The sequence below is a fragment of the Nelumbo nucifera genome, chromosome 6 (genome assembly GCF_055504915.1).
Source record: "Nelumbo nucifera cultivar China Antique chromosome 6, China Antique-T2T, whole genome shotgun sequence".
NCBI classification, from domain to species: Eukaryota; Viridiplantae; Streptophyta; class Magnoliopsida; order Proteales; family Nelumbonaceae; genus Nelumbo; species Nelumbo nucifera.
Genome location: NC_142654.1, coordinates 53,972,501 through 53,998,940, shown reverse-complemented (window position 1 = coordinate 53,998,940; position 26,440 = coordinate 53,972,501). Strand labels below are relative to the sequence as shown.

Below are 26,440 nucleotides of genomic sequence, written 5' to 3'. Positions count from 1 at the left end.
GAACATGAAGAATCTTTTTGGTTTCAAACTTATTCGCCGTACGAAAGATTCTTGGGCCATTTAGGAAAGGTCATTACAAGACATGACCAAGACCCAACAAACCCATCCCTTGTTGTCTCGCTACAAATCACCAAGGCTTTCTTCATCTTTCCACATAGACCATGTGGATGCATCCAATTTACCAACATGACGAGAGAGAGAAATCCTTAGACAACAAAAGTTAATCTTCAATTCAAAGGCTAGGGGACTCGTATGTTGGGACTTCCCAACCAGATGATCCATAGAAACAATGTTATCTGCCTTGATGTTGAATTGGAGGGTGTAAATGAATTTGTCGATCTGAAATTCATTTCTATTTTGTCGGATTCAAATATCCTCTATTTCATTTTTTTAGGTCGAATTGAATCTACGATTTGTATATCCCGATGTGAATCCAATTCAATCCCTTTGCATTCCTAGAATTCGTAGAATTGGTGAAGTGAAGTTGTAAGGATCTCAATTTTTATGGGTTGAACAATTTAACCAACAGTTAGCAAGTAAAACCCTAACACCACTGTATTAAAACAGCTATACCAATTTTTATTTTCAAGGTTTAAAGTATTAATATAGCATAATTAAGTCCAACATTACACTCTGCATCCATTGGTTTATCAGCTACACCTTGCCGTAGATGCATAGTTTACACCGTTTCTCCGTTGTTAACTTTTTCTGCATTTGTTTTTCATCCTTCTGATCTAATCTATAGTTCACAACTTCACACGTTACCCCTCTATGCTCAGATCACATGTGCTTGAAAAATATCATAAAAGAATGATAGGTATAAATGGTCTTAGGCTGTGTTTGGAAATAATGCAAATAGAATGTAAATTTTGGTTCAGGGTAAATTTGCATTTTTGTTCACTTTGCTCGTGTTTGACAACATTACATTTATGCATTAATAAATGACAGAAAATACATTTTTCAATGCATATTTACATTGATAATAAAATGTAAAAGTACAGAAAATTTGCATTCAAGTGGCTTTTGATAAAAAAAGGCATTTGCTTTATTAAAGTTCATGTTTGCATCCATTACAGCTAAAAGTCCGTTTGGTAAAAAGGTAAATTTGTCAATGTAAAATTAACCCTACTTTGCAATTTATATGGACCGTTTTATATTCTACATATTTGCATCGTTTCCAAACATAGCCTAAAACTCAACCATCAGTTTGCATTTTGCACTTGTTTGTTTTTGGTGTAAAACTCTGCACCCGATCCACTTTTATAATTGTTTGTTTTCCATGTAAAAGTTACATCGAAAATCGATGTAATCATGTTTTTTGGCTGACTTTTATATGATGGAATTTTTCATCGACTAACTTTTACATGGTGGATTTTTCCACCTCATTCAAATGAGGCCTAATGCTCAATTTGGAAGGAATACAAATACAAATATGTAGAGTGCAAAATTGTGTATTCTGTATTGTTTTATATGTATTTATATTGTATATATTTATATTTGCACTCTTACCAAATTGAGCCTAAATCTCAGGATATATAAGTAATTAACCCAAAAAAAATAATTTATCATCAACATTTATAGAATTATATTAGTTTTTCTAATAATTAGCCTACATGTCCATATTTGATTCCTAAGTGTAAAAAACTGACTTGGAATCAAAACTACTTTGGCCACCTATTTCCAGGTTAGAGGTTCAATCGTTTAGTCCAAATGGATGGCCTGTTGTAATTAAAAAAAATAAAAATAAAACAATAAAAAACCATTGTCTAGGTCAAACAAGCCAATATTTTGACTAAATCAATAAATTTTGACAAAAGTACGATTCAAAAATGAAACAAAACTGGTTGCCTTTACGTTTTTTAGGGAGAACGACCAAACCATCTAGGTCATTCATGAAACCATGAAGTCGTGAATTTATAGAAGCTAGAGTCTAAAGTCTAAAGATGAATTTATGCAATTATTAAGAAATTCTCCGAGAGGCTAGAGGTTAAAGACATATATATGAAAATACCCCCATGAAACGACACACTACATGGGTACTTCCATGTCTTATCTTCATGGTGAAGAAATCTAAAATTTTGAGACGTTAAACATTTATGACCACCTTTTAGTTGGGGTCTTTCTCTTTTTGCATCATGAATTCATGATTTTCAATGTTTTTTCAAAAGACAATGATTTTCACAATTAATCATACTTGATGTCATTAGGTGATACCCACCCCCACCCTAACCCTACCCCTAAATTACAAAACTTAGAGCCCATGAGATTTCTTCGCAAATCAGTAAAAGATGGGAAGCCCATGCACATAATAAACATTCACTCATTGTGTTCGGTTTTGTTTATTTTTGTTGAATAAACATTTGTATTTTATTTGTTGATAAAATCAAAAAATATAATAATTGCAGTTGTTTATGACAATTAGGTGCCACTAAGCATCACTTCAGTGTAACAGCGAATAAACGTTTAGCCATTTGTGGAAGTTTCAAAATATAAATTCTACAAATGACTGGCATGCACATAAACCAAAGTTCACTTTTTACATTTTCGATGTATGCAGAAGAGCAAGAGAGAGAGAGAAAATACTAAGATGGCACTTATGTGGCATCATCAATAAATGTTTACTAAATGAACGTAAACAGAACCAAATGCCCTCCTAATCATTTTTCCTACCCCACTCTCTACCCGTTGTGATTTGATACCACACATCTGGGCTTCTTTTTGAGAGGGCTTTTGAGACATGGCTTCTTAGCATATTTAGCTGGGCCTCACACAAAGCCCCTAAAGTTGTAAAATTTTGAAAGTCAGTATAAACGTCCGAAATGCCAAAATTGGGCTTGTAATATGAAGCATGGTTTTAAAAAGTGACCCAAAAATGAAATCATTCTAGCCACCAGTTTTCAGGTCAATGGTTCGATCGCCCGATTTGAATGAACGATCCATTCTGATAAAAATTTAAAAATGGCCAAAAATGGTTGACGAGTTGATGAGTTATCAGTTCGACCACTCGAGTCAACTGGTTGTTGATTGATTCAATGGTGTTTGGCCAGAGACCAGGTTTGGGGTAAAATGGAACCGATTGACTAGACGGTTCCCAGGTCGAATGGTCCGACTATCCAGGTCAACGGCGGTTTAAAAACCACATTATGAAGTGCCTGTTTGTAAGGGTTTTCATGCAACTATTTTTGGTGTTTCGTGAGGTGAAAAACCCGGAACACCCAGAAGGCCAGAATGTTATGAAGCTGTGTTTATTGAAAATCTAGAAAGCCAGAATTACATTACAGAAGTCGCAAAATCTACTTTCCGACAAAGCTATCTCATATAACTTCACTGTAGCGGCTCGATCAACACAGCTCAATCAATTAAAACCCCTCCCAAACAGACTCCAAACTAGCTTTTCTAAACTATCATTTTTCAAAACACGAGTGATCAACCAAACCCACTCGGGTAAGGCAGCTCGTCCCAAACAAAGAAGCCATCCCAAATGGGCCAATTTTTTTGTTTAAATTCAAAAATGAAAATAAGATCAAATCATTTGAAGATCAAACGTTCATCGTTGAAAAACGATATTTTTCTTTCTGGATTTTCTTATTAAAGCTTTTTAATAAAAAATCAAGATTTGTGGTATAAATTATATAATAGCATTTTTATAAAAAAAAACCATGTATTGTGCTAAGCAAAAACTGAGTCGTTGTGTATTCAACGGACACAGAGATCTAGCATCTTGATAAAATCGCAACTTATCGAGGGTCACGATTCTCGAGAGACATATCTTATCTTGGAACTGGTAGTGTCTTAATATACTTCGACCAGAGCAAGGCAAAAGAAATCCGACAAGAGCACGAGACATTATAACACAACCGCAATTTCTCGTGAATCAGTTGACAGACGGGTAACGGTCCGGATAAGTAAGATATTTTTTTATTTTTTAATTTGAAATAATCTTGGATTATCTCCTATTTTATTCAGACAAAACAGAGGGTCGTCGATTAAGATTCCTATAAAATGGTATTTAGATATAGACCTACGTTAACTACATGAAACCAAAATGTATTGTATCAATCCCTTGCTAAAATTCTCCGATCCGATCAACCACTTCATAGTTCGAAGAAGGACAGCCTTCACTGTCCACCCAAACTGGGGGCAGATGATCTGACAGCTTTTTTATTTTTTTTATTTTTTCCCTCCCTTTTCTCAACGAGCGACGGAGCGAGCAGAGGACGAGGGGAGGAAGGAGGAGCGAACGGAACGGACTCGGTAATCGTATCTGGCGGACACGAATGTAAGATTCAGCTAAATTTTAGGACAGGTTAAGGTCCGACTTGTCAAGCGCTCTCTCTCTCTCTCTGGACTCTGCTTCTACACTTAAAAACATATAAACGAAAAAAGTGAGTCCAAGAGCTTCTCCGAGTGAGGAGGTCGCAGAGACAAGACAGGGATAAAGACACGGACAGAAGAAAACATGGTGAGATCCTCGGCCTCTTGTTTCAAGATCATTACATGCGGCAGCGACTCTGTTGATAATGATGACCTTCAATGGGCCGAGGTATTTGTTTTCTCTTCCAAGATTTTGGTTCTGTTGCTCGAAACTTCATGTTTTAGTGTTTTGTACCTTTTCCGATTTCGATTTTAGTGTTCATTTTGGAAAGCGTGGGTTTGGATCCGTTGGTTTCAATTGCATTTGCTTTCTGCAATGTTTGATTTAGTGAATACAGAACGATTTGGAAGTACGAGTAGGGCTTATCTGTGCTGTCTTCATATGATTTGTTGCTTTAGGTGGTTCTCTTGTTGAGTGAGACTTTTGTCTCTTGTATAAATCAAACGTTAGTGGTTTTCAGAAATGGGGAATGCAGATGATTAGATCGAGTCCATTGCAGTTTTGGTGCAGTTGACTCTCATGGACCGACTTCGGTCTCATTTTGACTTTTACGTCCGATAGGGCCAAGGTTATTTGCTTTCAAATTCAGTAGCTGGAGAACGCATTGTTGGATGCATGATTCATGAATACCTGTGTAATCGTGACCCGGATATTGCAGAGATCTATGATGAAAGTCTGGCTTTCGGGTTGCGAATTGACAGTGATTGCGATTGCCTTTTAAAACTATTTCTTATAAAATTTGATCTACATTCTCTAGATCTCTTTGTTAATTAATTGTCAAAACCATCTCCAAGGATCTCTTTGTTAATTTAATCTACATTCATGAATACTTGGCCAAAGCATTTTTGGAACTTTTTTACATGACCGTCAGTTGAGACTTAATTTCTCTGTCGCCTATTGATTCGTCTCTGTTAAATAATTTATTTTTCCTTCTTCTATCATTCATGTAGAAATAATGAAATTCTAACCACTGAATTTTGGATATCATATAACCGTAATTTGAATGCTTATCAAGCCACTTCTGTAAGACTGTAACCCTGTCTATTGAGTTTACGACCATTGGGGTTATATCTATATGTGTCTAAGGCACACATTATTGGATAGAATTGCATGCACATAGATGGATGGCAAAACATCATGATACTGGGAATGACAATGAAGTGAAATTGGATGCTGTTGAAATGGAAAATTCCCAAAAAGAATAAGATGGGGTTTCCGGATAATTTTAGCATAGTAATTGCCTGACACCTTTGTCCCACAACTGCTCAATTCTAACTAAGAATGTTCAGCTTGAAACCTAAATGGTACAGAGGAACAAAAATGTGACTTAGTCAGTCCATGCTGATTCTGCTGGTTATTTCTTATTTTGATATAATGATTGGATAGGATTTAATGGTGTCAATACTTACTAAGACAAAGTTGTACTTGAGAAGTTATTGCCTTAATGGTTAAACTTTTAACATGTACTAGGTTTATATGAAATCTCCTTTAGAAAGTGATTCAAGGCTTGATATTCTCTGGAATGGTAAAAGGGAAAGCAACAAAGGCCACTGAGATCAGACTTTGTTAACTATATTTTTCTCATGGTAGTAGGAGATTGAGTTTTCAAGATGTTCAGCACACTGCTTTGAGGAAGATCTTCAGAACTAGTGAAAATTATTCTTTGAAGCTAAACCTGAAACTGGCCTCAAATTAGTTTGCTCTAAGGTGGAAGGTGTCATATCCATCCTTTTATTTCTTTTTGACATATCTCTTAAGGTTTTATCCATGTCCATGAGATTTTATTATTGCAACCAGTGGGAATCCAATAATGGTTTGTTTTTGCCTTGTACCTTTCTTCTCATTTGGCTCCAGATGTTAATTTCAATACCAAAGTGCGTGAGTTATGTGTTTGTTTTAATTGATTTATGGCTTTGGAAAGATACTGCTATTGAATGATATTTCATGCTCCTGAAAATCGGGGAGACTTGGCTTTTATCATTTGTTCATAGTGGATGGAATATGTAATCACTATGTCAGTATTGGTAACATTTACCTCATTGAGTATTCATTAAGTTAGTGGGTAGTAGGGTATTTGTCCATTTACTACTAGCCTGGATCCAGACACTAAGGCATGGGTTTGAGACAGCAGATTGTGCAGAAAATCTTTCAAGAGTGATAAAACATGGAGAGGGATGAACTACCACTTGTCACTGTAGCACATTCATGGTCACTGTTATGCCTCTGCCCCTACTTAGATGATGATTAAGATATTCTTTGGTAATGTGAATGCAACAGATCTTTGTAACAAATGATGCAAGGCTTGGCTATGAACTTTTCTAGATAATGACCTCATGCTCAGTATGGAGCAATTCTATTGTGCCTATAATGTTTGGGATCCATTTTTCACATGGTAAGTAGTGATATTAGTGTGGTGAAGTGATGGCTAGTTGCTTGGGCCTCCCTAGTTGATGCAACGACTAATCTCTACTTAGGCATTGATTGGTCAACCACAAAAAAAAAATATGTTCTAAATATTTGATATTGATATAATCTTGTATATAAGTTAATATAAACTGTAAATGCTCGATAAAAGAATGATGTAGAACTTTTACTTTACAATCTTTATTAGAATGGAAAAGGAAGGCTGGATAGGCTAGGATAGTGAGTTACAACCTCTTTTTGTTTTCAGAGGAAGAGAGTAATCTTGATTATTTACTGTGTCCTTTTATTGATGACAACTCCATAGTCTATACCAACAGACCAATGATTGGAAGAAAACTCAAAAGAACTCCTCTATTGTCTTCTTTCATTACATGCCTTATATCTATTTATACAACATAAGCCAATCATGTACCATTATGATTAACGCAACAAGCAAGGATGCATGAAAATAAAAGCATAAATGATATTATTTCAATTAATTGCAGTAAAGACAAACCAATTAAGTTTTAATATGATTTTATGGTTGAAGAATCTAATTGGTGCTTACTTGTCGTCTTGTCCCAAGTGGCTGCATCATGAGTATCAAGTTCATGCTTTACAAAGTTACTTACCAAACTCGTATTTTGCACATGATCTTGATGATTCCCAATCATTTCCATTTTAATTTATGTCTCTTTGAACCATATATTTTCTTGAAGTGGTTATTGAACAGAATGAAGGATTTATCATATATCATTGCTTGCAAATGGAACTAGAGCAAATGCTATGTAAATATTGACTCTTCTTGTTATTTGTTAGTAAACTCTAGGGGTGGATATGAGCCGAACCGAATATCTAGCTATTCAAGCTTGGCTTGCCAAGCTCAAGCTTGATTTTGAGCCAAATATTTTATAAAAATAATATATATATATATAATTATTTTTTAATTAACATATAAAAAGTTAAGAATTATAAAAATTAGTTATTATTAAATACATAAAAATAAAAATATTATATATATAATATTTTTTATTATGTATAATATTTTGATATGTGTTATTTTTTCTATGTATAATATATATTATTTTTTCTAAGGAGCTGAGCTTTATTGGGCTCGAGCTCGGCTCGTGGCCACCCCTACTAAACTCTATTGGACTTTCTCTTCTTCCACTGGGGAAGGAAGAGGAGTCATGTCAGTTCCTCAATAACCATAATTGCAGAAAGGAGGGGAGACTTCTTTAAACCGAAGATCTTACTTTAGGAAACATGTATTGTACTCATTTTTTAAATTTCTAAATCATGTTCCTAATTTTTTTTTGATAGGTACATGTTCTTAATTTTTTTTTTGATAAATGAGAGTAGTTTTATCAATTCAAAAAATAGTAGTACATTCAGCCTAGGAAGAGGCACGAGGTGTTACCTCCCCCTAGGACTGAGTCATAAACACTAAACAAACACAAGCCTGAAACACAGTTACACAGTTTTATTTTACGGTATGTTTTTTACAATAAATTTCAGCGTTTAGGAAACCGGACTAGACAGGCTGGTCAAACTGGTTGAACCAATGATTTGGGCCTATATCCGGTTTGGTTATACCCTAGAAACTGGAATAGGTAGAAAACTGCCCAAAACTGGCTGACCATCCGGTTTTATTGGAAAACCAGTGAACCGGTCCCGGTTTCCTAAAACTGCCCGCGCCTCAAATGTGTGGAATTTTCAAAATGCAAATCATAGTTTTCAAGGCGCCAAGGCCAGGCTAGGCGACAGGGGGGCGCCTTGTCTCCTAGGCGGGTGCCTGGGTGTCACCTAGGGCCTAGGCAATGGATCTTTTATGTAGATAACATAGATCCTAGGGTAGTTCCCTAGGTACCATAACCATATTTCCTTAATAATTATTCATAATTTTCATAAGAAAAGTATAGAGTTCATGTTAAAGTATAGAAAATCAACATATTAATGAGAAGAAAAAGAAGACAAAAAAGAAAACAAAAAAATATAGGGGCTGAACCCTTATTTTTGTAATTTTGTTATAGGAAAAGAAGAAAGGAAAAAGTAGTAGTAGTAGAAAATGTGTTGATTAGACAAAATTTTAAGTTCTTCCTTACTGATTGGTTCAGGATTTAAAGTCTTTGAGGATTCAACACAGCATTTATCAATGTTTGTATTGATTAAACCCTAACAAATAAGAAAATAATAAAAAGAAATTAGTATATAAGCACAAAAAATGAATATTTTAGTTTAATAGCGCCTATTTTATAATTATAATGTAAAAATTAAAGAATAAAAAAGCATTTTATAATACATAGTACAAAACTGCTTGGCGATTAGGCGAGGCAAGCCTCAAAGGGCGCCTTGTCGCCTTGGCAACTATGATGCAAATAGCAAGATTCAAATCCATGACCTTCTTCCATGCATATTGTCCTGTTACCATTAATTCACTTCACTATTTGTGTTCATTTATGAATCTTTAATGTACATTTTTTTTTGATAAATGAGAATAGTTTTATTAATTCAAATAACAACAATACAGTCAGCCTAGGAGGCACGTGGTGTTACCACCCTCTAGGACTGAACCATAACCACTGAACATACATCAGCCTGAAGCACAATTATAAATTGGCCCAAAACAGATTTCCCCTTGACACCCCTTGCTTGGCCAGAGAATCAGCCATTGCATTTGCTGATCTGTTGACCCACTGAAACCTGACTGACATATTTCTTGTCAGCCATTTAACTTTCTTTAACAGATCCCTGTATCCCCAACAAGCTGTTTCTGGACCTGTCAACCAGCTCACTACTACCTTGGAATCCCCTTATACTATCAAATTATTCACTCCAAGATGACTAGCCATCTGTATACCTTGTACTGCCGCTAGTATCTCTGCCCTTACAGAATCACCAACACCCACTGGTCCTGAAAATAAAGACAACATGTTACTGTCTTTGTCTCTCAGGATCCCAATCTTTAATGTACATATTGCATTAATGAACATGTATTTCAAAGAAAATGTGAGCTGAGAGGTTTGAACCCTGGTCAATTACTTTAAAAATTAAAGAACTAGCCATCTATCCACCACATTCAAGTATAACATTACTTGTATAATATATTGTTTATACTCTGGCACTGTGGCAAGATCAGAGTTTTTGGCTGCAGATTTTGGGGTTGAGAAGGCAAAAGAACTGGGTATTAGTAGGCTGATTATTGAGGGAGACTCTAAAATTGTGGTTAAGTGGCTGGTAAAGGGGGAGGGGGTGGCATGGCATTTGAGGAATGATTTCAGAAAATTCAAATGGCTGTCACAGGACATGTTAATCCGAGTGAAATGGGTGAGGAGGACTGCTAATAGCTTGGCAGATAGATAGCCAAGCAAGGGGTACATAGAACACATGTTTTGGGCTCAAACATAGTACGGAACTGGGACAGCTTCTATAGCTGGTTTCTTTCACAACTTCTTGTTGTAATCATGTTTTTCTCATAATTAATGAAATTCTTTTCTATATTGCTGATAAAAAAAGTATAATATATTATTTATAGTATTTGTGTGTCCCATGGTATATATATGTACTAGTCAGGACCCATGCTGTCAATGCATGGACCTTGTTACACAAAATTGAAGTAGAAAGAGCCTTATGCCATTTCTAATTGGCCAAAAGTGTTGTATTTTTGAGTTATGTTTAGTTGTTTAGACCACAATCCAAATTGAAACCCTAGTGAGAGTGGCTAATCTCGTACAGGGATGTCTATGGGTCAAATTAAATGGTAAATTCGACTTGACTCACCCCTACATGGTCAGGTTAGGGTCAGGCTTATTAGGGTGTAGGGTGAGGCTAGAGTTTTGACTATTTAATCCAAATTGGGTGCAGGTTTGGCTGACCTGGCCCATTGGGTCATAATATCCCTACACATAAAGGGTATTCTTGTAATTTGGTCTAACTTCTCATCCTAACCTTAAATTTTATGATTTCTTTCATTGTTTGTTTTAACCAAAATTGGGTATAGGGTTAGGTTAGAGTTTTGATTATTTAACCTAAATCGCGTTCAGGTTTGGCTAACCCCGGCCATCGGATCATAATACCCCTACACATATAAAGGGTATTCTTGTAATTTGGTCTGACTTCTAACCCCGAACCTTAAAGTATATGATTTTTTTTTCACTATTTGCTTTTGGTTTTTTTCTTTCACTTTGGAGAAGCAATACCTTGGAACTCATAAACCAAGTTCCAACTTAAATTAATGGCTCTTGAATTTTCAAAAAGTATCACAGAAATACAATTGAAAGACTATGAGACAGGTTGGGTCAGTATCGAGTTGAACCCTGAACTCCATAGGCCAAGGCAAGTTAAGAAACTGCATAGTATTGGGTTGGGTTTGAGTGGAGCATGGGGGGGGGGTCAGGTTAGGGTTAGTCATACCTGTGCCAACCTACCCAAACCTATAGGGTTCAACTTGATACCAACCCCACCTGTGTTGCAGTCTTTCAATTGTATTTTTTGTGTTACATTCTGAAAACTCAAGAACTATTAATTTAAGTTGGAAATTGGTTTATGGGTTATTGGCTTGACATCCTTATTCTCCTATGCTCTATTTTTATTATGCATGGACTTGTTGAGAGAAAATGAAGTAAAAAGGGTCCTAAGAGGCTATGACATTCTTAATTAGGTGTACTCATGGGCCAAGTTAGGCTATGGGCCTACAATGAAGCTTTATTAATGCAATTATTTTAAATAAAATTTAAATGAATAAAAATTAGTTTTAAAATTAATAAATTTCTGATAGAAAAATTAATTTTATAAGATTAATATTTGTATTAATTTTATTTATAAATTTTTTTATTATAAATTAATTTTATTTATAGTATTAGTAATTTAATTGGATTTTCAATTAATAAAATTTACTATAAAAAATTATTATTATTTTATTAACAAATTTGAATTAATTTTTATAATTTTAAAATATGACTTATATGGATTAAAATTATAATTTTTATAGTTTTATTAGTAATAACAATTAATAATTATGCTACCTAATTAAGTTAATTAGGATAGTTTAACCACATAAATAGGCAACTTAAAGCATAGGCTTGTTAAATAATTTGCACTTACAACTGTTGTATAACTTATGGAGCCATATTGGTATCAAACTAATGGGCCCATATGTACTACGGATCTAAACTCAAAAAGGACCTATATCTAGAGGTGTGCAACTAATGGGCTTGGATTTTTGGTCCTTGAGTTGGGCATGGGCCTAAATGTTTGGGCCTTAATTTTTGCTTGAGTTTGGCTTGGGCTAGAAAACTTGGGCCTGACCTAAACTTGAGATGGCTTGGGTTGAGTCTTAGGTAGCTTAAGCCCAATCTAGGCCCGACCCAACCCAATCTTGCCTGAACAAATACATATATGTGTATTATGTTTATGTAAAAATATCTTTTTTTAATGTATATGTACATTTGTAAATGAGAATCTATACATATTCTCAATGAATTTTACTCTTAACCTGGGCCATAAAGCCCAATAAAAGATGGGTATATAAAAATATATACATAATTTTTTATACCCAATCAATCCGCTAAAGCCCAACTAATCCAGCCCAGCCCAACTCGGTTAAGCTCGGGTTGGACCTGGGTTGATAAATTTGGATTTAACCTCAACCGGCCCAGGCCTGAACCTAAGGGTTGCACCTTGAGGATTGGGCTTGGGTTGACCTACAACCTGATCCAACCCGCTTGAGTTGCACCCCTAATGTTTTATTTGATTAGTAAATGGGTTAATTAATTTATTGAATAAAGTAATTAAGCTTATAATAAATTAATGTTGTCGTTAACTAAATTTTTAGGTCAGTAAAGGTTAGTTTGGTTAATTAATTTAGATTAATGAAATTTAGTTTTTGATAATTTAATTATGTACTAACATAGATCTGTGACAATTTAATTAGCTAATCATTAGATAATACTTAAGTTACTTTAAGTTAATTATGGGATAATTATGTTACTTGACTTTTTAAAGCCAATTAAGTAAATAATTAATTAGGTAATAATTTACTTTAAGTATTTTTTTTTTCTTTTTTTAAGACTCTTAAAGTTATTTTGCACTTAAATATAATAATTTAATTTAAGATAATAAAGTAAATTGACATATTGCACATAGATGAAAGGCAAATAATAAAGATCAACTCCATAACGTAATTAGTAGAAAAAAGGCAAGTAAACACACACACACACACACAGAGTTAAGAGGGATTTGGAGAAAGGAGAGGCCATGTGACATGGGCTGCTTTGCTATGTGTGTGTGTATGTTGTGTGTTGTGTGTCTCCCCTTTCTGGTTCTATGTCTAGTCTAGTTCTTCGGACATTGATAAATTTAACAACTTGAGTTCCCTTTATAGGGATGAGCGAAGGGAACACACTATTTCCTGTCTATTATGGGATTTGAGCTTCCCACCTTTTCATCTGTCTTTCAGCATTCCCCCCATGTCACATCCTTCATGTCTCTTTCTCCTCTATCCTCTCTCCCCTCATGTCACACTAGTATTCCCTAAAAAGCTTTTTTTTTTTGGTGATCAGCAAGAACTTTATTTCATCAAAGTGAGAACAGTACAATTTGATGAAAAAATGTGATCCCAAATATCAAAAGCCAATTTATGAAGAAGCCTAAAACAAATGTTGCCTTGCAGCCCCTTGTTTAGAAAAGGGAATCAGCTAACCCATTTGCACTCCGTACCCTCTTGAATCCAGCATTTAAATCCTTTTCTATCCTTTCCACTTCCCTAAAAACATGTTTGAGAATCCATGGGATATTTCTATTACTACTTATCCATGAGATAATTACTTTTGAGTCCCCTTCCACCTCCACCTGTCTAAAGCCTAGTTGCTTTGCCTGCTGTAGACCTTGCAGTAATGCCAACAATTCTGCCTTCGTAAAGTTTTCAATACCAACTGGCCCTAAATACAAAGCCAAAATCCTATTCTCTGAATTTCTAATTGCACCACCCATTCCTACCAAACCCAGGTTCCCAATGAGTTCCCATCAAAGTTCAATTTTACCTTGCTACCTTCTGGGGGTTTCCACTTCAATCTTATTTTTTTTCTTTTTCTCTAGAGGACTATTCTACCTCACTCCAAGCCCTTGGAATGTCAATGACTGAGAAATTCTGAAAGCAATCCAAGGTCTTTACCCAAAGTGCAACCATCACTTTTATGCTTTCCATTACCTCCTCCAAAGTCCCATCCTTATCAGGAAAAATTCTGTTGTACTGTACTCTCTTCCCACACCACCCAAGTAGTTGCTGCCTTTCTCCACATTACTCCCCCTCTTTTCTTTGCTGCCTCAAGAAATTTGGGTTGAAGATGTCCACCACCTCTTGAGGGGGGTCTCACCTGCAGCCAAAATGAGCATAGAAAAACTCCCACATACGAAGTACAAAGGAACAGGGGATTAATAAATGGGAGAGGGTCTCTCCACTACCCCTATGTAAGAAGTACATACGAGGAGAAAGGAAAGAAAATGACCTCTTCTTTTGTGGCAAATCACATATATTTACCTTTCCAAGGAAGATTTCCCAACAGAAGGCTTGAATTTTTTGTGGGATTGGCTTATTCCAAATTTCTTTCACCGAAAAATCCACACCTTGAGAATTAGGTAGGGCAAGATGTTTGAAGGAGGAGGAGCAAGTAAAGAGTTCATTTGGGGAGATTGTCCAAATTCTGGAAGAATGACACTCATTTTGGTCCCCATGCTTGATGTCTAGAATGTCAAGTAGGTCAATCAAGGAGGTACACTCATTTTTCCTTAGGTCTCTTCTGAAACGAAGGCTCCGATTAAAACTAGAATGAGAGGGTGTTCCCATTCTTGATACAACTTCACCCTTAAGGTTAGAAAGGGCAAAAAGTTTATGGAATTGATCTTTTAGTGGTGTTTTCCCTATCCAAAGGTCTTCCCAGAAATAGATTTTATCACCCCTTCCCATGTCATAACAGATGGATTACGTCATGAATTTCTTTCCAAGGAAAAGCTAAGAGTGAGGAGCGATTTTAGCATCCCAGCCACTACCCTCCAGACCATGAATTTCAGTTACCTTGTGCCACAACCTGTCTCTTTCAAAGGAATATCTCCACTACCATTTTCCTAACAAACAGTGTTCCAAAGAACAAGGTTCCCTAAACCTAGGCCCCATTTTACCAATCGAGGGCTGGCTCGTTGGTGTGTTAGCTGGGTTGTTCCAGCATTGACGTGGAATCAAGTCCCGCAACCAGCACTTTGGGGATTAAAAAGGGTAAAGGGGAAAAGTTATGGGTGATTAACCAAAAAAAAACCTAGGCCCCGTTTTTCTTTTGGCTTACAAACCTGTTCCCATTTTACGAAATGGTCCTTTCTTTTTTCTCCTGGTTCCCACAGAGTGCCCCTCATGTATTTCTCTAGTTGTCTTGCTATCCTAGTTGGGATGCAGGAAGTAGAAAGGAAGTAAATAGGAAGTTTTGCTAGCGTGGCTCTGATCAATGTGATTCTTCCTCCTTAAAAGTTAAAACAACCTCTGCTCCCTCTTGCACAAGAATATTTGCATCACTCTCTCATTTATATATACTTGTGCATATATAATTCACATATATACATATATATGTAAAGTCTTTCCCTTGTATATAAATACTTATTGATATACTTATAACTACATAAATAAATAATTCTTAAGAAAAAGCTATACACAAATATATATGCATATAAGGATATAACATATGTATATGGATGCTTCAAGGCCACTCCAAAAGTTAGGAGCTTCTCATGTTTGGAGATTCCATGCTCCTGCTCCTATTCCCATTTTTGTTCCAATTCCTGCTCTGTAATTTAGTTACTTGGGACATTCTTTGTACTGTTATCATGTTTTATCTCATAATTAATGAGGTTCTGGATATAATTAGGAGAAAAGAATTTTGATCAAGCTAGGTCTTAATATATTTAATAACTAAGAAAGCAAAAAAAAGACTAAAAAAAAAGAACGAAAAGGAATTCCCCTGTTCTCTATAACATTTTTTTTATTTTTTTATTTTATGTCATTCAGAGCAAAGGGTCAACAGACAAACGTGGATGGAGTTTTAGGAGAAGATCTGTCAAGCATCGAGTACTAAGTAATACTGTTATGTCAGAAGCCCCATCTACTGGGAATAAAGAGAGCCCAGAATCCACTACTATTGACTTCCATCCACCAACTAACCTTACAGTTCCTGAGAAAATCTCTGTGTCACAAGGGGCAGATGAGCCACCTCAGTTGTCAACTACTACGAGTCCAAAAGTACCTGATCCCTTAATTGCCTCAGATGATGTAAGCAAAGTTGATCCCAACCTGGAGGAATCTGTTGCTATCTTCATCCAGACTGCAATCCGAGGATATCTGGTACTTTCTCTTCTTGTTATTCAGAAAACTTAATTCTGGTGGGTTTTCTTTGTAACTTGCATTTTCTGAATCTCTGATCCCCTTTTTCAGTCTCGAAGGGCACTGTTGAAGCTCAAAAATGTCATCAAGTTGCAAGCAGCTGTGCGTGGGCATTTGGTCCGAAGGCAAGCAGTGGGATCTCTACGTTGTGTTCAAGCTATCATCAAAATGCAGGCTTTGGTACGTGCACGCCGTGCACGTATGTTAATAGAAGCACCCATAACTGAAGCAAAACCCAGTGGGAAGCATGATAAAATTGATCAGATTGTAAGGCCCTCGGCAATGCTTTTTTTTTTTTTTTCAGAAGTTACTGGCTTCCTGCTTGTTTCCATTTTGCTACAATTGTAAAGCGGGATAAATATGAAATTGTGCTCAAATAGAAAGATAATTATTTAATCTGTTAGTAAACCTTATGGTTTTCTGCACAGTGGACAAAATATTTAAAAACTTAGTGATGTGGATTGGCTAAGAAGTATTCGTGGCAGAATCACATGTTTTTGAGGTGCTGAGTTGTCAGGTATCTGATAGAACACCAGCACACTAGATTGCCTGATTTTGACTGATAATGTTATCACGTGGATTGAACTATCCAGATTATTTACATAAAAAAACAATAAAAACAGAAATTTGGAGGAGGGAGAGAATGGGGATCAAAGAACTTCCCCCTTGATTGATTACATGAGGGAAAAAGGAAAAGAAAAATAAAAAACTATTCTCCACCTCAATTGATTATATGAGAAAAAAAAAGGCCAATGAAAAATAAGAATGATCCTCCTCCTTCGATTAATTATACAAAAGGAAAAAAAGGAACATGTGGGAGAAAATAAGAGAACTTACACAATGAAGGTTGAAACGTCCCATAGTTTTCAAGACGCCAAGGTGAGGCTAGCCGCCTAGGCGATGGATTTTTTTATGTTAAAAACATAGATCATAGGGTAGTTCCCTAGGTACCATAACCATATTTCTTTAATAATTATTCATGATTTTCATAAGAAAAGTATAAATTTCAAATTAAAGTATAGAGAATCAACATATTCATGAGAAGAAAAGGAAGAAGGAAAATAAAATTCAAAAAATATAGGGGACGAACCCTTATTTATTATAGGAAAAGAAGAAAATAAAAATTATTGGTCTGAGTAGTAGAAGAAGAATATATGGACGAGGAAAATGTGCTGATTAGATAAAAATTTAAGTTCTTTCTTACTTATTGGTTCAGGTTTTTAAGTCTTTGAGGGTGCAATACAGCATTTAGGAATATTTGTATTGATTAAACCCTAATAAGTAAGAAAATAATAAAAAGAAATTAGTATATAAACACATAAAATGATTACTTTAGTTTAGTAATGTCTATTTTATAATTATATTCTCAAAAAAGAATGAATGAAAAAGTATTTTATGGTAGGGAGAAAACTGCTTGGCAATTAGGCGAGTCCAACTTCAAAGGACGCCTTGTCGCCTAGGCGGCCTAGGCGTCACCTTGACAACTATGAAACGTCCCAAGACCAAATCTTTGAAACTTTTCCATCCTCTTGTAGGGGAAAGTAAGAACCATTTTTGGGCAGTGGGGACTATGATTGCATGTACTTTTTTGTACTCTAAGAACTGTAGAGCCTATGCCAACATTGTTGGATCTGAATCCTTTCTTCATTCTTTATGTTTAAGAGTTGTATTCCTGACTTTATAATTATTTGTTGTTAACTTAATTGGGTCGGTAAAAACATGGCCAAGTTCCAATCTGGATCAACTTAGCACTTGTCCAAGCTTTCAAATTTTCATAGTTTAAACACTGGTGGTAAAAGGTGTCTTATTGCCAACCATGGTTTCAATATGAGCAATTGTTCCAACCAATTGCAATCATTGGACCAATTTTTACTATAGTACACACCTGTCAAGGACCTCTTGTAATCAATTACCCGTTTACTGGGGCATGGAAGGGATTTCCTCGTCATTATTTTCATAATTGACCAGCGGTGTTATGAGCTGCTGGGGTATATCAAGCATAGATATTTACTGAAAAATCTTTTCATTTCATGAGAAAATGCATTATATTTTCCAGTTTTATTTTTTTATTTTTTTATTTTTATTTTTTATTATTGAGACCCTCCTATGCTTCCTGGACAACGGGATTGTTTCAGCCATATGAAACTGATGCGAAACTGATTGTTTCAGGGAAAGGGTGAATTGGGAATCAAAACTTACTCTTCTACTGAGAAACTGCTTAGCAATGTGTTTGTTCGTCAGGTATGGTAAATTTATTTCCTTACCTTTTTGCCTGTGATGAATGGTTTATCTCTTAATATTTCTTTATACTGATACTGATATTATACTTTTGTTTGTACTATAAGCTTTTACAATCAACTTCAAAGACAAAGCCAATTTACATCAAATGTGATCCTTCAAAACCCAATTCTTCTGCATGGAGATGGTTAGAGATGTGGATGGCTGTATTGTCATCAGATTTTGTGCAACCACAGACATTGGAGTGTCTGGAAAATCAGGAACAAGGAGACAAGAGTGAAAAAGCTTCTTCTGAAGTAGGAACTGAAATTGCAGCTGAAGCTGTCCCTGAGATAGGAGATTTGATGTCTGCTACTAGGGAAACAGAAACACCATCTGAGAGTGAAGATAGTTTGATTACTTACGATGCAGATAACTTTGACTTTCATGCTTGTCACCCAACCTCTTCTTCAACAAGAGATGGCCCTGAGCATCATCTTGAGGATGTGGATTTAGGCCAAGCACAAGAGGCCTTGTCCAAGATAGATTCACCTTCCAATCATACAGATATGCAATTGGATGCAACTTCTCAAAAGTTGGCTTATTCTGCTTCTGAAAAGCCTGAAATGAACAGTGAACAACCTAAAAACCTTGTTAAAAGGGTGGCTTCTGAACAATTAGAGACTGAGGGAAAGAAATTTGTATTTGGATCAAGAAAAGCATCTAATCCTGCATTTGTTGCTGCTCAGTCTAAATTTGAAGAGTTGAGTTTAACAGCTAAATCAGGCAATTCAATCAGTTCTACTCGTACAGATTTTGGAGTAGAATCCAAATGGGAAACTATCTCATCTCTTTCAGATCCTGTAGCAAGGGCTAAGGAACTTAACCCAACAGAGAATTCTGTATCCCATGATTCAGGGCTTCAGATTGGGGGCTCAGAATGCGGCACTGAACTCTCTATTACTTCCACTCTTGATTCACCAGATAGATCTGATGGTGGAGGGGAATTTGAAAATGAAGCTGAAGTTGCAGAAAGAGTGACTCCTGATCCAAGTGATTCTGCTGATCATGCATCTAAGACTGGATTTCTAGATGTTGAAGTGAAGCCTGTTTCCTCCACACCCCTGCCTACTCAGTCTTATGCTGTCTCTTCTCAGCCAGGGAAGAATGAGGATGTTAATGGAGAGTCATTAGACTCAATTGTACCTGCCACTTCCCCCATGATAGAGCAGCAGCCAGAGAGAAGTGAATCAGATGTACAGATCCAACTGGACACTATCACAGATCAACAAGCATACATATCATCACCAGAAGGTTCTCCAAGAAGCCATATAACTGCCCCTGAATCACATGGAACGCCTTCAAGCCAAGTATCATTGAAAGCTAAAAGAAATAAAGTGGATAAAAGCAGGTCAATCCATAGTTTAAAGTCCCAGTCAGCAGCAGATAAAAGGTCCCCGGTGAATCACAATCATGATTCAGGTGTGAGAAATAGTACAGAACAATTGCCCAAGGAACCAAAAAGTGGAAAGAGGCGTAACTCTTTTGGTTCAACAAGACCTGATCACATAGATCAGGAGCGAAGGGATAGTAGTAGCAGTAATTCACTTCCCAATTACATGCAAGCTACAGAATCTGCTAGAGCCAAGGCTCAGACTCATAGTTCTCCAAGGTCAAGTCCAGATGTGCAAGATAAAAATATTTACATCAAGAAGCGGCATTCCCTCCCCGGTGCAAATGGAAAGCAGGACTCCCCTCGCATGCAGCGGTCCGTGTCTCAAGCACAACAGGGTGTTAAGGGAAATGGTGCGCATTCACCTCATGGTAACTTTCTGGATCTTTTCATATCATATTTAATTGTTTCTTGAACAATTTTTAGATTTAGATGGAATTGTAAATTTTTAGTTTTAATTGTTTTTTGACATATTTTCATACATTGTAACTCTAGGTTGTAGTCACGGATTTAATGTACATCTGGCATGTACCACTTTTGCACACTAGGCATGTTTCTGGTCCCAAAATAATCTTTCAAAATGATTTATTGAGGATATTTTTACATGGAGAATATTTGGCATTTAGGCTCAGTTTGGGAAGAGTACAAATACAAATATGTACAGTGCAAAGCCATATGTTTTTTTTTTATCAGCAACACAAAAATTGATTCATTAATTTAAAATGAAGATATACAACAAGAAGTTGTGGGCAGAAACAACAGACCCAATAAGAAACTATCCCAATATTTACAAAACAGCCCATAACATGGGTTGTCTCTGAATTCCTTGTTTAGCTAAACCACGGTCATACTGTTTGCAAATCTCCTAATCCACTTTATTTTGGATCATCATGTCTTTAGATAGCTGTTTTAAAGCACCTGAACTCATTCCTTAACTGCCATATTTCTCCTTCCCCCTTTTTCAGCCAACCCACAACTATTTTTGGATCACCTTCAATAATCAGCCTATCAATCTCCATCTCTTTAGCTTTCTCTACTCCATAAACTGCTGCCATCAGTTCTGATCTCACCACATCTCCATGCTGAACAGGACCTGAATACATGGCTAGAATGTTTATACCTTCTTCCCTAATTAACCCATCAATACTCGATGGACCAGGTTGCCCATGCAGCTACCATCAAAGTTCAATTTCTTTCACTCAGCACATGGAGGTGTATTTGCACTTAGTCCCCACGAGCTGAAGAAATCTTCAACCTTGAAATCAGCAAAGAGCTTTTAAGTTTTCACCCAATGCGCCACCCTTATGCAAAACCATATATTTTGTATTTCTAAGCCTTATATTTGCACTGAACATATTTGTATTTGCACTCTTCCCAAATTGAGAAGTCAGTTTGGAAGGAGTATAAATACAAATATGTAGAGTGCATATCCTTGTATTTTGTATTATTTTATATGTATTTGTATTTGTACTCCTTCCAAACTGCGCTAAGTTTGAAAGGAGTACAAATACAAATATGTAGACTGCAAAGCCTTGTATTTTGTATTTGTACTCTTTCCGAACTGAGCCTTCGTACTCTTTCCAAACCAAGCCTTAGTTGCAAAAAATGCATTATATATGATATCCTTGTTGTTTATAGCCCTCAAAAAGATTACCGGATTTCCTGATTAAAGATAGATTGCCTGCTTTTACCTAGCAGCCATAAAGTTATACTTAATTTTTGGGGTATAAGTGGGTATCTCACTTGGAAGATGCTACAAAATTGAATTCTACGTTGTCTTTTATTATCCACTATCAGCAATACAGACCATTGCAGGTATAGGCAAATAGGTATTATCTAATATCATTGTTAAGGGGTTTTAGATACAATGTGTACTCTCATACATGTAGCAGGCATGGAAAAGCACAATCAAGCACTGTCCCCAGGGAATAAAAGAAGAGGATAATGGAGAGAGAGGGAGATACATAAAAGGAAATAAGAGAAAATGAAATGGGAAGTTTGGGAGTAAATCAGAAATTGGTCAAACTCTCCCTTTTATACAAGAAGGGAGGGAGGGAGGGAGAACAGATCTTTATACTCATCATCATCATCCAAGCCTTGTCCTACCTATATATGAATTCTGTTCTGTTCGATGCCATAACCACTGTTAAATTGTTGACCCTTAAATCATTTCCACTACTTGACCCATGTCCTTTTTGGTCTGCCTTGGCTCTTCTATCCCCTTAAACTTGTAACAGATCACTTCTTCTTACTGGTGATGTGGGTTGTGTTTGCATGTAACCAAACCATCTTAGTCTACTTTCCGTCATTATTTCACCTATTTGAGCTACCTCTATGTTCCTTCAAATATGTTTCTTTCTTGTCCTATCTTTTCTGTTTTCTGCACTCGTTGATCACAACATTTGCATTTCCGCCAATTCATTTTTTATACGCATTTTACATAGTTGACAATTTTCTTGTATAGTAGAGGGGATTGATCATGTAAGAATCATTATAAAATGGGTCCAAGCATGCATGCTCATATTTGTTTGTAAATATGTATTAAGCTAGTGGATACAAAGAAATTATAAACATACTAGATTCCTGTTCCCTGTGTTATTCATCAGAGACATGGTAGAACATGTTCATATCAATTTCTCACAGAATAAATCCTGGTTGTTTCAGAGAGAAGATGGCAAAGATGACATATCGGAAGGGTCCTGGGCTTAATGGTGTGAAGATACTTAACCAGGTATTATCACTAGCTTCTTGATTCAAAGGATGTTCAGTTTTGTGAAAGATTCTTATTTCAGGGTCTTGCGATTCCTCTGGTTTTCTTATTAGATTAATCTATTTGTGGTGTTTGAGTGGGTACCGAGAGAGGGAGATAACAGGGTATCAGGGTATGTTGTATATTATATTATCTCTAAGATGATGGCAGAAGTTTGGTTGTAAGTTTGTAATATGTTGTTTGTGTTCATTCTTGTGTGGTATTATTTGGTTGGCTTTCTAGAGCACGAAATGTATCACCTTTATCTGAAAATTTGGACTTATTTTGTAGATGGAAGAGTTCAGAAAGCCTATTGAGTGTAACAATAAAAGGAAACCTTACGGTTTGCGTAGTACTATCGAATTTCTCAAGTGTCATATTCCCTGCAGAAGTGAGTTTCTAAGAAAGCTATATTATCTGAATTTTTTTTCGTCAGACTTTCTTATCTATATGCATAGGAGGGCAATATCTATGCCAGAAGGGGGTTCGCATCTGCCCCCCAAAAACGTCCCACGAAACCTATGCGCGACACGTTTCATAACACAAGTGCACTAGGATGACTCGTGCAGTATCTATTTCATGTCGTTTGTATCACGTCCATTAATTCCTTCTCGCCCAAAAGGGTTTCTTCTCCCATTCTGGGTATTTTTCTATTCTACTGTGAACTAAAACCCTTGGCGCCCCCTTTCGTAACCCACCCACCGGAGATAAACTCTTTTGAGTTTCGCAGGCCGACGCCGACGGCCATACAAACGGAGAGAGAGAGTATTAAGAATCGTTGTTGTAAAATCAATAATAATTTGATAATTTCAAAATAGAAACAATTCAATGTAGATGATTTAATAGATACAAAAAAAATTTAAGAAAAAAAAATTACAGATGATGAATACGTACAAAATTAATGAACCTAAGTAATTAATTTCTTTTATTTTTTTTTCTTGGGTCTTACTCTTTATTTTCGTAAGTTTGAATTAAACCCTCAACTCCACGAATACGGAGTGGTGGTCGCAGGTCGCTACCTTAATCAACACGCTTTGATAATGGCCTCTGCATTTTCCTGCACTACCTTCCATGCCAAGTTCAAATGGCGGTCCTCCGTAGGGCTTGCACCAACAGCGAACCTGATCATGTAAACACCCCCAAACACCGCATGCGTCATGTATATGCACCCAGCCGAGTTGATCGACTCCAGTAACTTACAATTGATCTCGTTTGCACGTTCCAACTCCGACGGTTGCCTAAGTGTCTCATCCTCATGATCCTTCACCGGCGGCGGTAGCAACCGGAAGCATGCCATCACGAAATTCCTAGGCACCACAATCTCAAACCTCTTGTCCGTGGTTACCTTCTCTTCAAAGTGCTTAGCCATTTTCACGTGGGTCCGAAGGAAATTTCTTAGGTTAGCCACACCATAGCTCCAAAGCACCATCCAGAGCTTCATGGCTCGGAATCGACAACTGAGGGCTATTTGCCAGTCTTTGTAGTCTATCACTTGCTTTGATTCAGTAGCTTTGTTCGGACTAGTTGACAGGGCCTTAACAAAGGTGCTAGGGTCCTTGACCCAAAGGCAGCAGCAATCGAGGGTGGTGAAGAACCACTTGTGTGCAATGAAACTGAACGAATCTGCATCCTCTACCCAATCGATGAAGTGTCTGAACTCAGGACATATGCATGCACTTCCGACGTATGCTGCATCGACGTGAACCCGAACACCATACTCTTTGGCCACTGTGCATAGAGGAGCAATTGGGTCGACGGTTGTCGACGATATAGTACCGACAGTAGCACAGAGGAATAATGGGATGAGCCTAGCTCGTATATCTGCTTGGATCGCAGACCGAAGAGACTCGGGGACCAGCCCGAATGAGGTGGCCTTACTCGTCGCAACGACACGAAGTTGTTTAGAAAGATCCCTGCAATCTGGGCAGCTTTCTGGAGTGCACAGTGGCTCTGATCTGATTCATAAACCACCAACTTCCCTATGTTCTCCCTACCAATTCTGTTCAACATCCGATCTCAGGCTGTCGTGAGCGTGCACAAGATGGCTTCGTAGGTACTCCCTTGTAGCACACCATCACTGTTTCCAGAGACGAGGAAAGACTTGGGGAGCTTAAGCATCTTGCCAAGCCAATCCATGACCATGCTCTCCAGCTTTGTGGCCGCCGGCGATGACATCCAGTTGAACCCAACGACATTAAATCCGGTGCTAAGCATTTTGCCGAGAAAACCAGCAACGCTACCGCTGGAAGGGAAGTAAGCGTAGTAGTTAGGGGGCGCCGAGAAAACCAGCGACACTTACTTCCCTCCATTACAGAATACTTACCTTCTCGCCGTTTGTATGGCCGTCGGCGTCGGCTGACGAAACTCGAAAGAGTTTATCTCCGATGGGTAGGTTACGAAAGGGGGCGCCAAGGTTTCAGTTCACAGTAGAATAGGAGAAAGAATACCCAGAAGGGGAGAAGAAACCCTTTTGGGCGAGAAGGAATTAACGAACGTGATACAAACGGCGTGAAATATAGACTACACGAGTCATCTTAGTGCACGTGTATCACGACACGCGTCGCGCCTAGGTTTCGTGGGACGTTTTTAGGGGGCAAGTCTTTGGGGGCAGATGCGAACCTGCCAGAAGGGTATGATACCAGAAGAACTTTGTCCAATCAACCCCCTCCTGAAATGTTGGTGAATACCTGTTAATTGGTAATTGGTTACCACTTCTATGCTACCGGTTTATTGGTTACAAGTTTTTCAGATATAATGTCTTTTGGGCATCACAGATTTACCCTAATTAATAAACCAGAGCTAAAGTGTTTGCAGGATCAAATAAGTCTGCTGGCTAGAGTGACCCACAATGAACGTAGCAAGAGTTCCCTTTCAATAAAAAAAGAAAAAGATTCTGAGAGAAGAAAGTTTAAACCCACAATTGGCCATGTGAATCTAGATGAACTGGATACTTGTAGCAAGAGCCCCCTTGATAAAAAATGAGTAAGGCAAAACACGACAGCCATTGCTTTCATGTTTTTTTCTTTTTGGAGAAAATTCTACTTTAATATCCTGAACTTTGGGGGTAGTGTGAAGTTAGTACCCGAACTTTCAAACGTATCACTGTAGTATCTAAACTTTTAAAAAGTGTTAAGTTGGTCATTTCCGTTAATCGATCGTTAGCTATCAATTGAAAATGTTAAAACTATCCTTTAAAAGAAGACACTGTTCATTGTCTTCTACCTTGAGACTGAACTGATTGAGGTGCTTGAGATTCTAGACTAATGAAGTCATTGTCTTTTATCTTTAGATCTAAAACACATTATTGTCTAGTTATTTCTTTGCTTTTAATTATTGTTTCTCGCTATCATATTTCATGTTTTTCTCTCTTTTTCTTTGAAGATAACTGATTCAGTCTCAAGGTAGAAGACAATGAATAGTCTTCTTTTGAAGGGTAGTTTTGACATTTTCAAAAAATAACTGATGGTCGGTTAATGACGGGGATCAACTTGACACTTTTTAGTTTAGGTATTGCAATGACACGTATGAAAGTTCAGGTACTAGCCGAAGCCAAGGCGAGGAGAAAAGTAGGGCAACCGGTTGTGAATCGTTGAAATCATCCACCGGGTCTTCGTCCACAACAAATTCAACCACCTCCTATGATCCCTTAGTTCGAAAATGCCAAAGCTAGTACAACCTTAAGGAGTGGGAGAATTTTAGAAGACTCGTATAAGGAGAAGAAAATTGAAGAAGAAGAAAAGGAGTAGGAAGACCCTAAGTTGGGGGGAGAAGAAGAAGGAAAGGAAACTTTAGAAGAAGAACCTTTAGTGAACCAACCTGTGG

General features: G+C 37.0%; 1 protein-coding gene and 1 pseudogene across 1 annotated transcript; one reads left to right on the top strand and one right to left on the bottom strand.

Moving 5' to 3' along the window:
- The first annotated feature begins 4,032 nt into the window (after positions 1-4,032).
- On the top strand, positions 4,033-22,973 carry LOC104602064 (protein IQ-DOMAIN 32-like). Its single transcript, XM_010265633.3, has 6 exons — positions 4,033-4,543; positions 15,828-16,160; positions 16,251-16,466; positions 18,369-18,440; positions 18,545-20,240; positions 22,534-22,973. Exons 1-6 carry the CDS (start codon positions 4,460-4,462, stop codon positions 22,551-22,553), a joined length of 2,421 nt encoding a protein of 806 aa, XP_010263935.1. The 5' UTR covers positions 4,033-4,459; the 3' UTR covers positions 22,554-22,973.
- Positions 22,974-23,396: 423 nt separating this feature from the next.
- LOC104602096 (tyrosine decarboxylase-like) lies at positions 23,397-25,609 on the bottom strand (annotated as a pseudogene).
- Positions 25,610-26,440: the final 831 nt, after the last annotated feature.

Bases quoted from the DNA above. Each gene is read 5' to 3' on its own strand.
- LOC104602064 (XM_010265633.3), top strand. From the start codon at position 4,460: ATGGTGAGATCCTCGGCCTCTTGTTTCAAGATCATTACATGCGGCAGC. The intron at 4,544-15,827 runs GTATTTGTTTTC...TATGTCATTCAG, and splicing joins ATGACCTTCAATGGGCCGAG to AGCAAAGGGTCAACAGACAA. The intron at 18,441-18,544 runs GTATGGTAAATT...TTGTACTATAAG, and splicing joins GCAATGTGTTTGTTCGTCAG to CTTTTACAATCAACTTCAAA.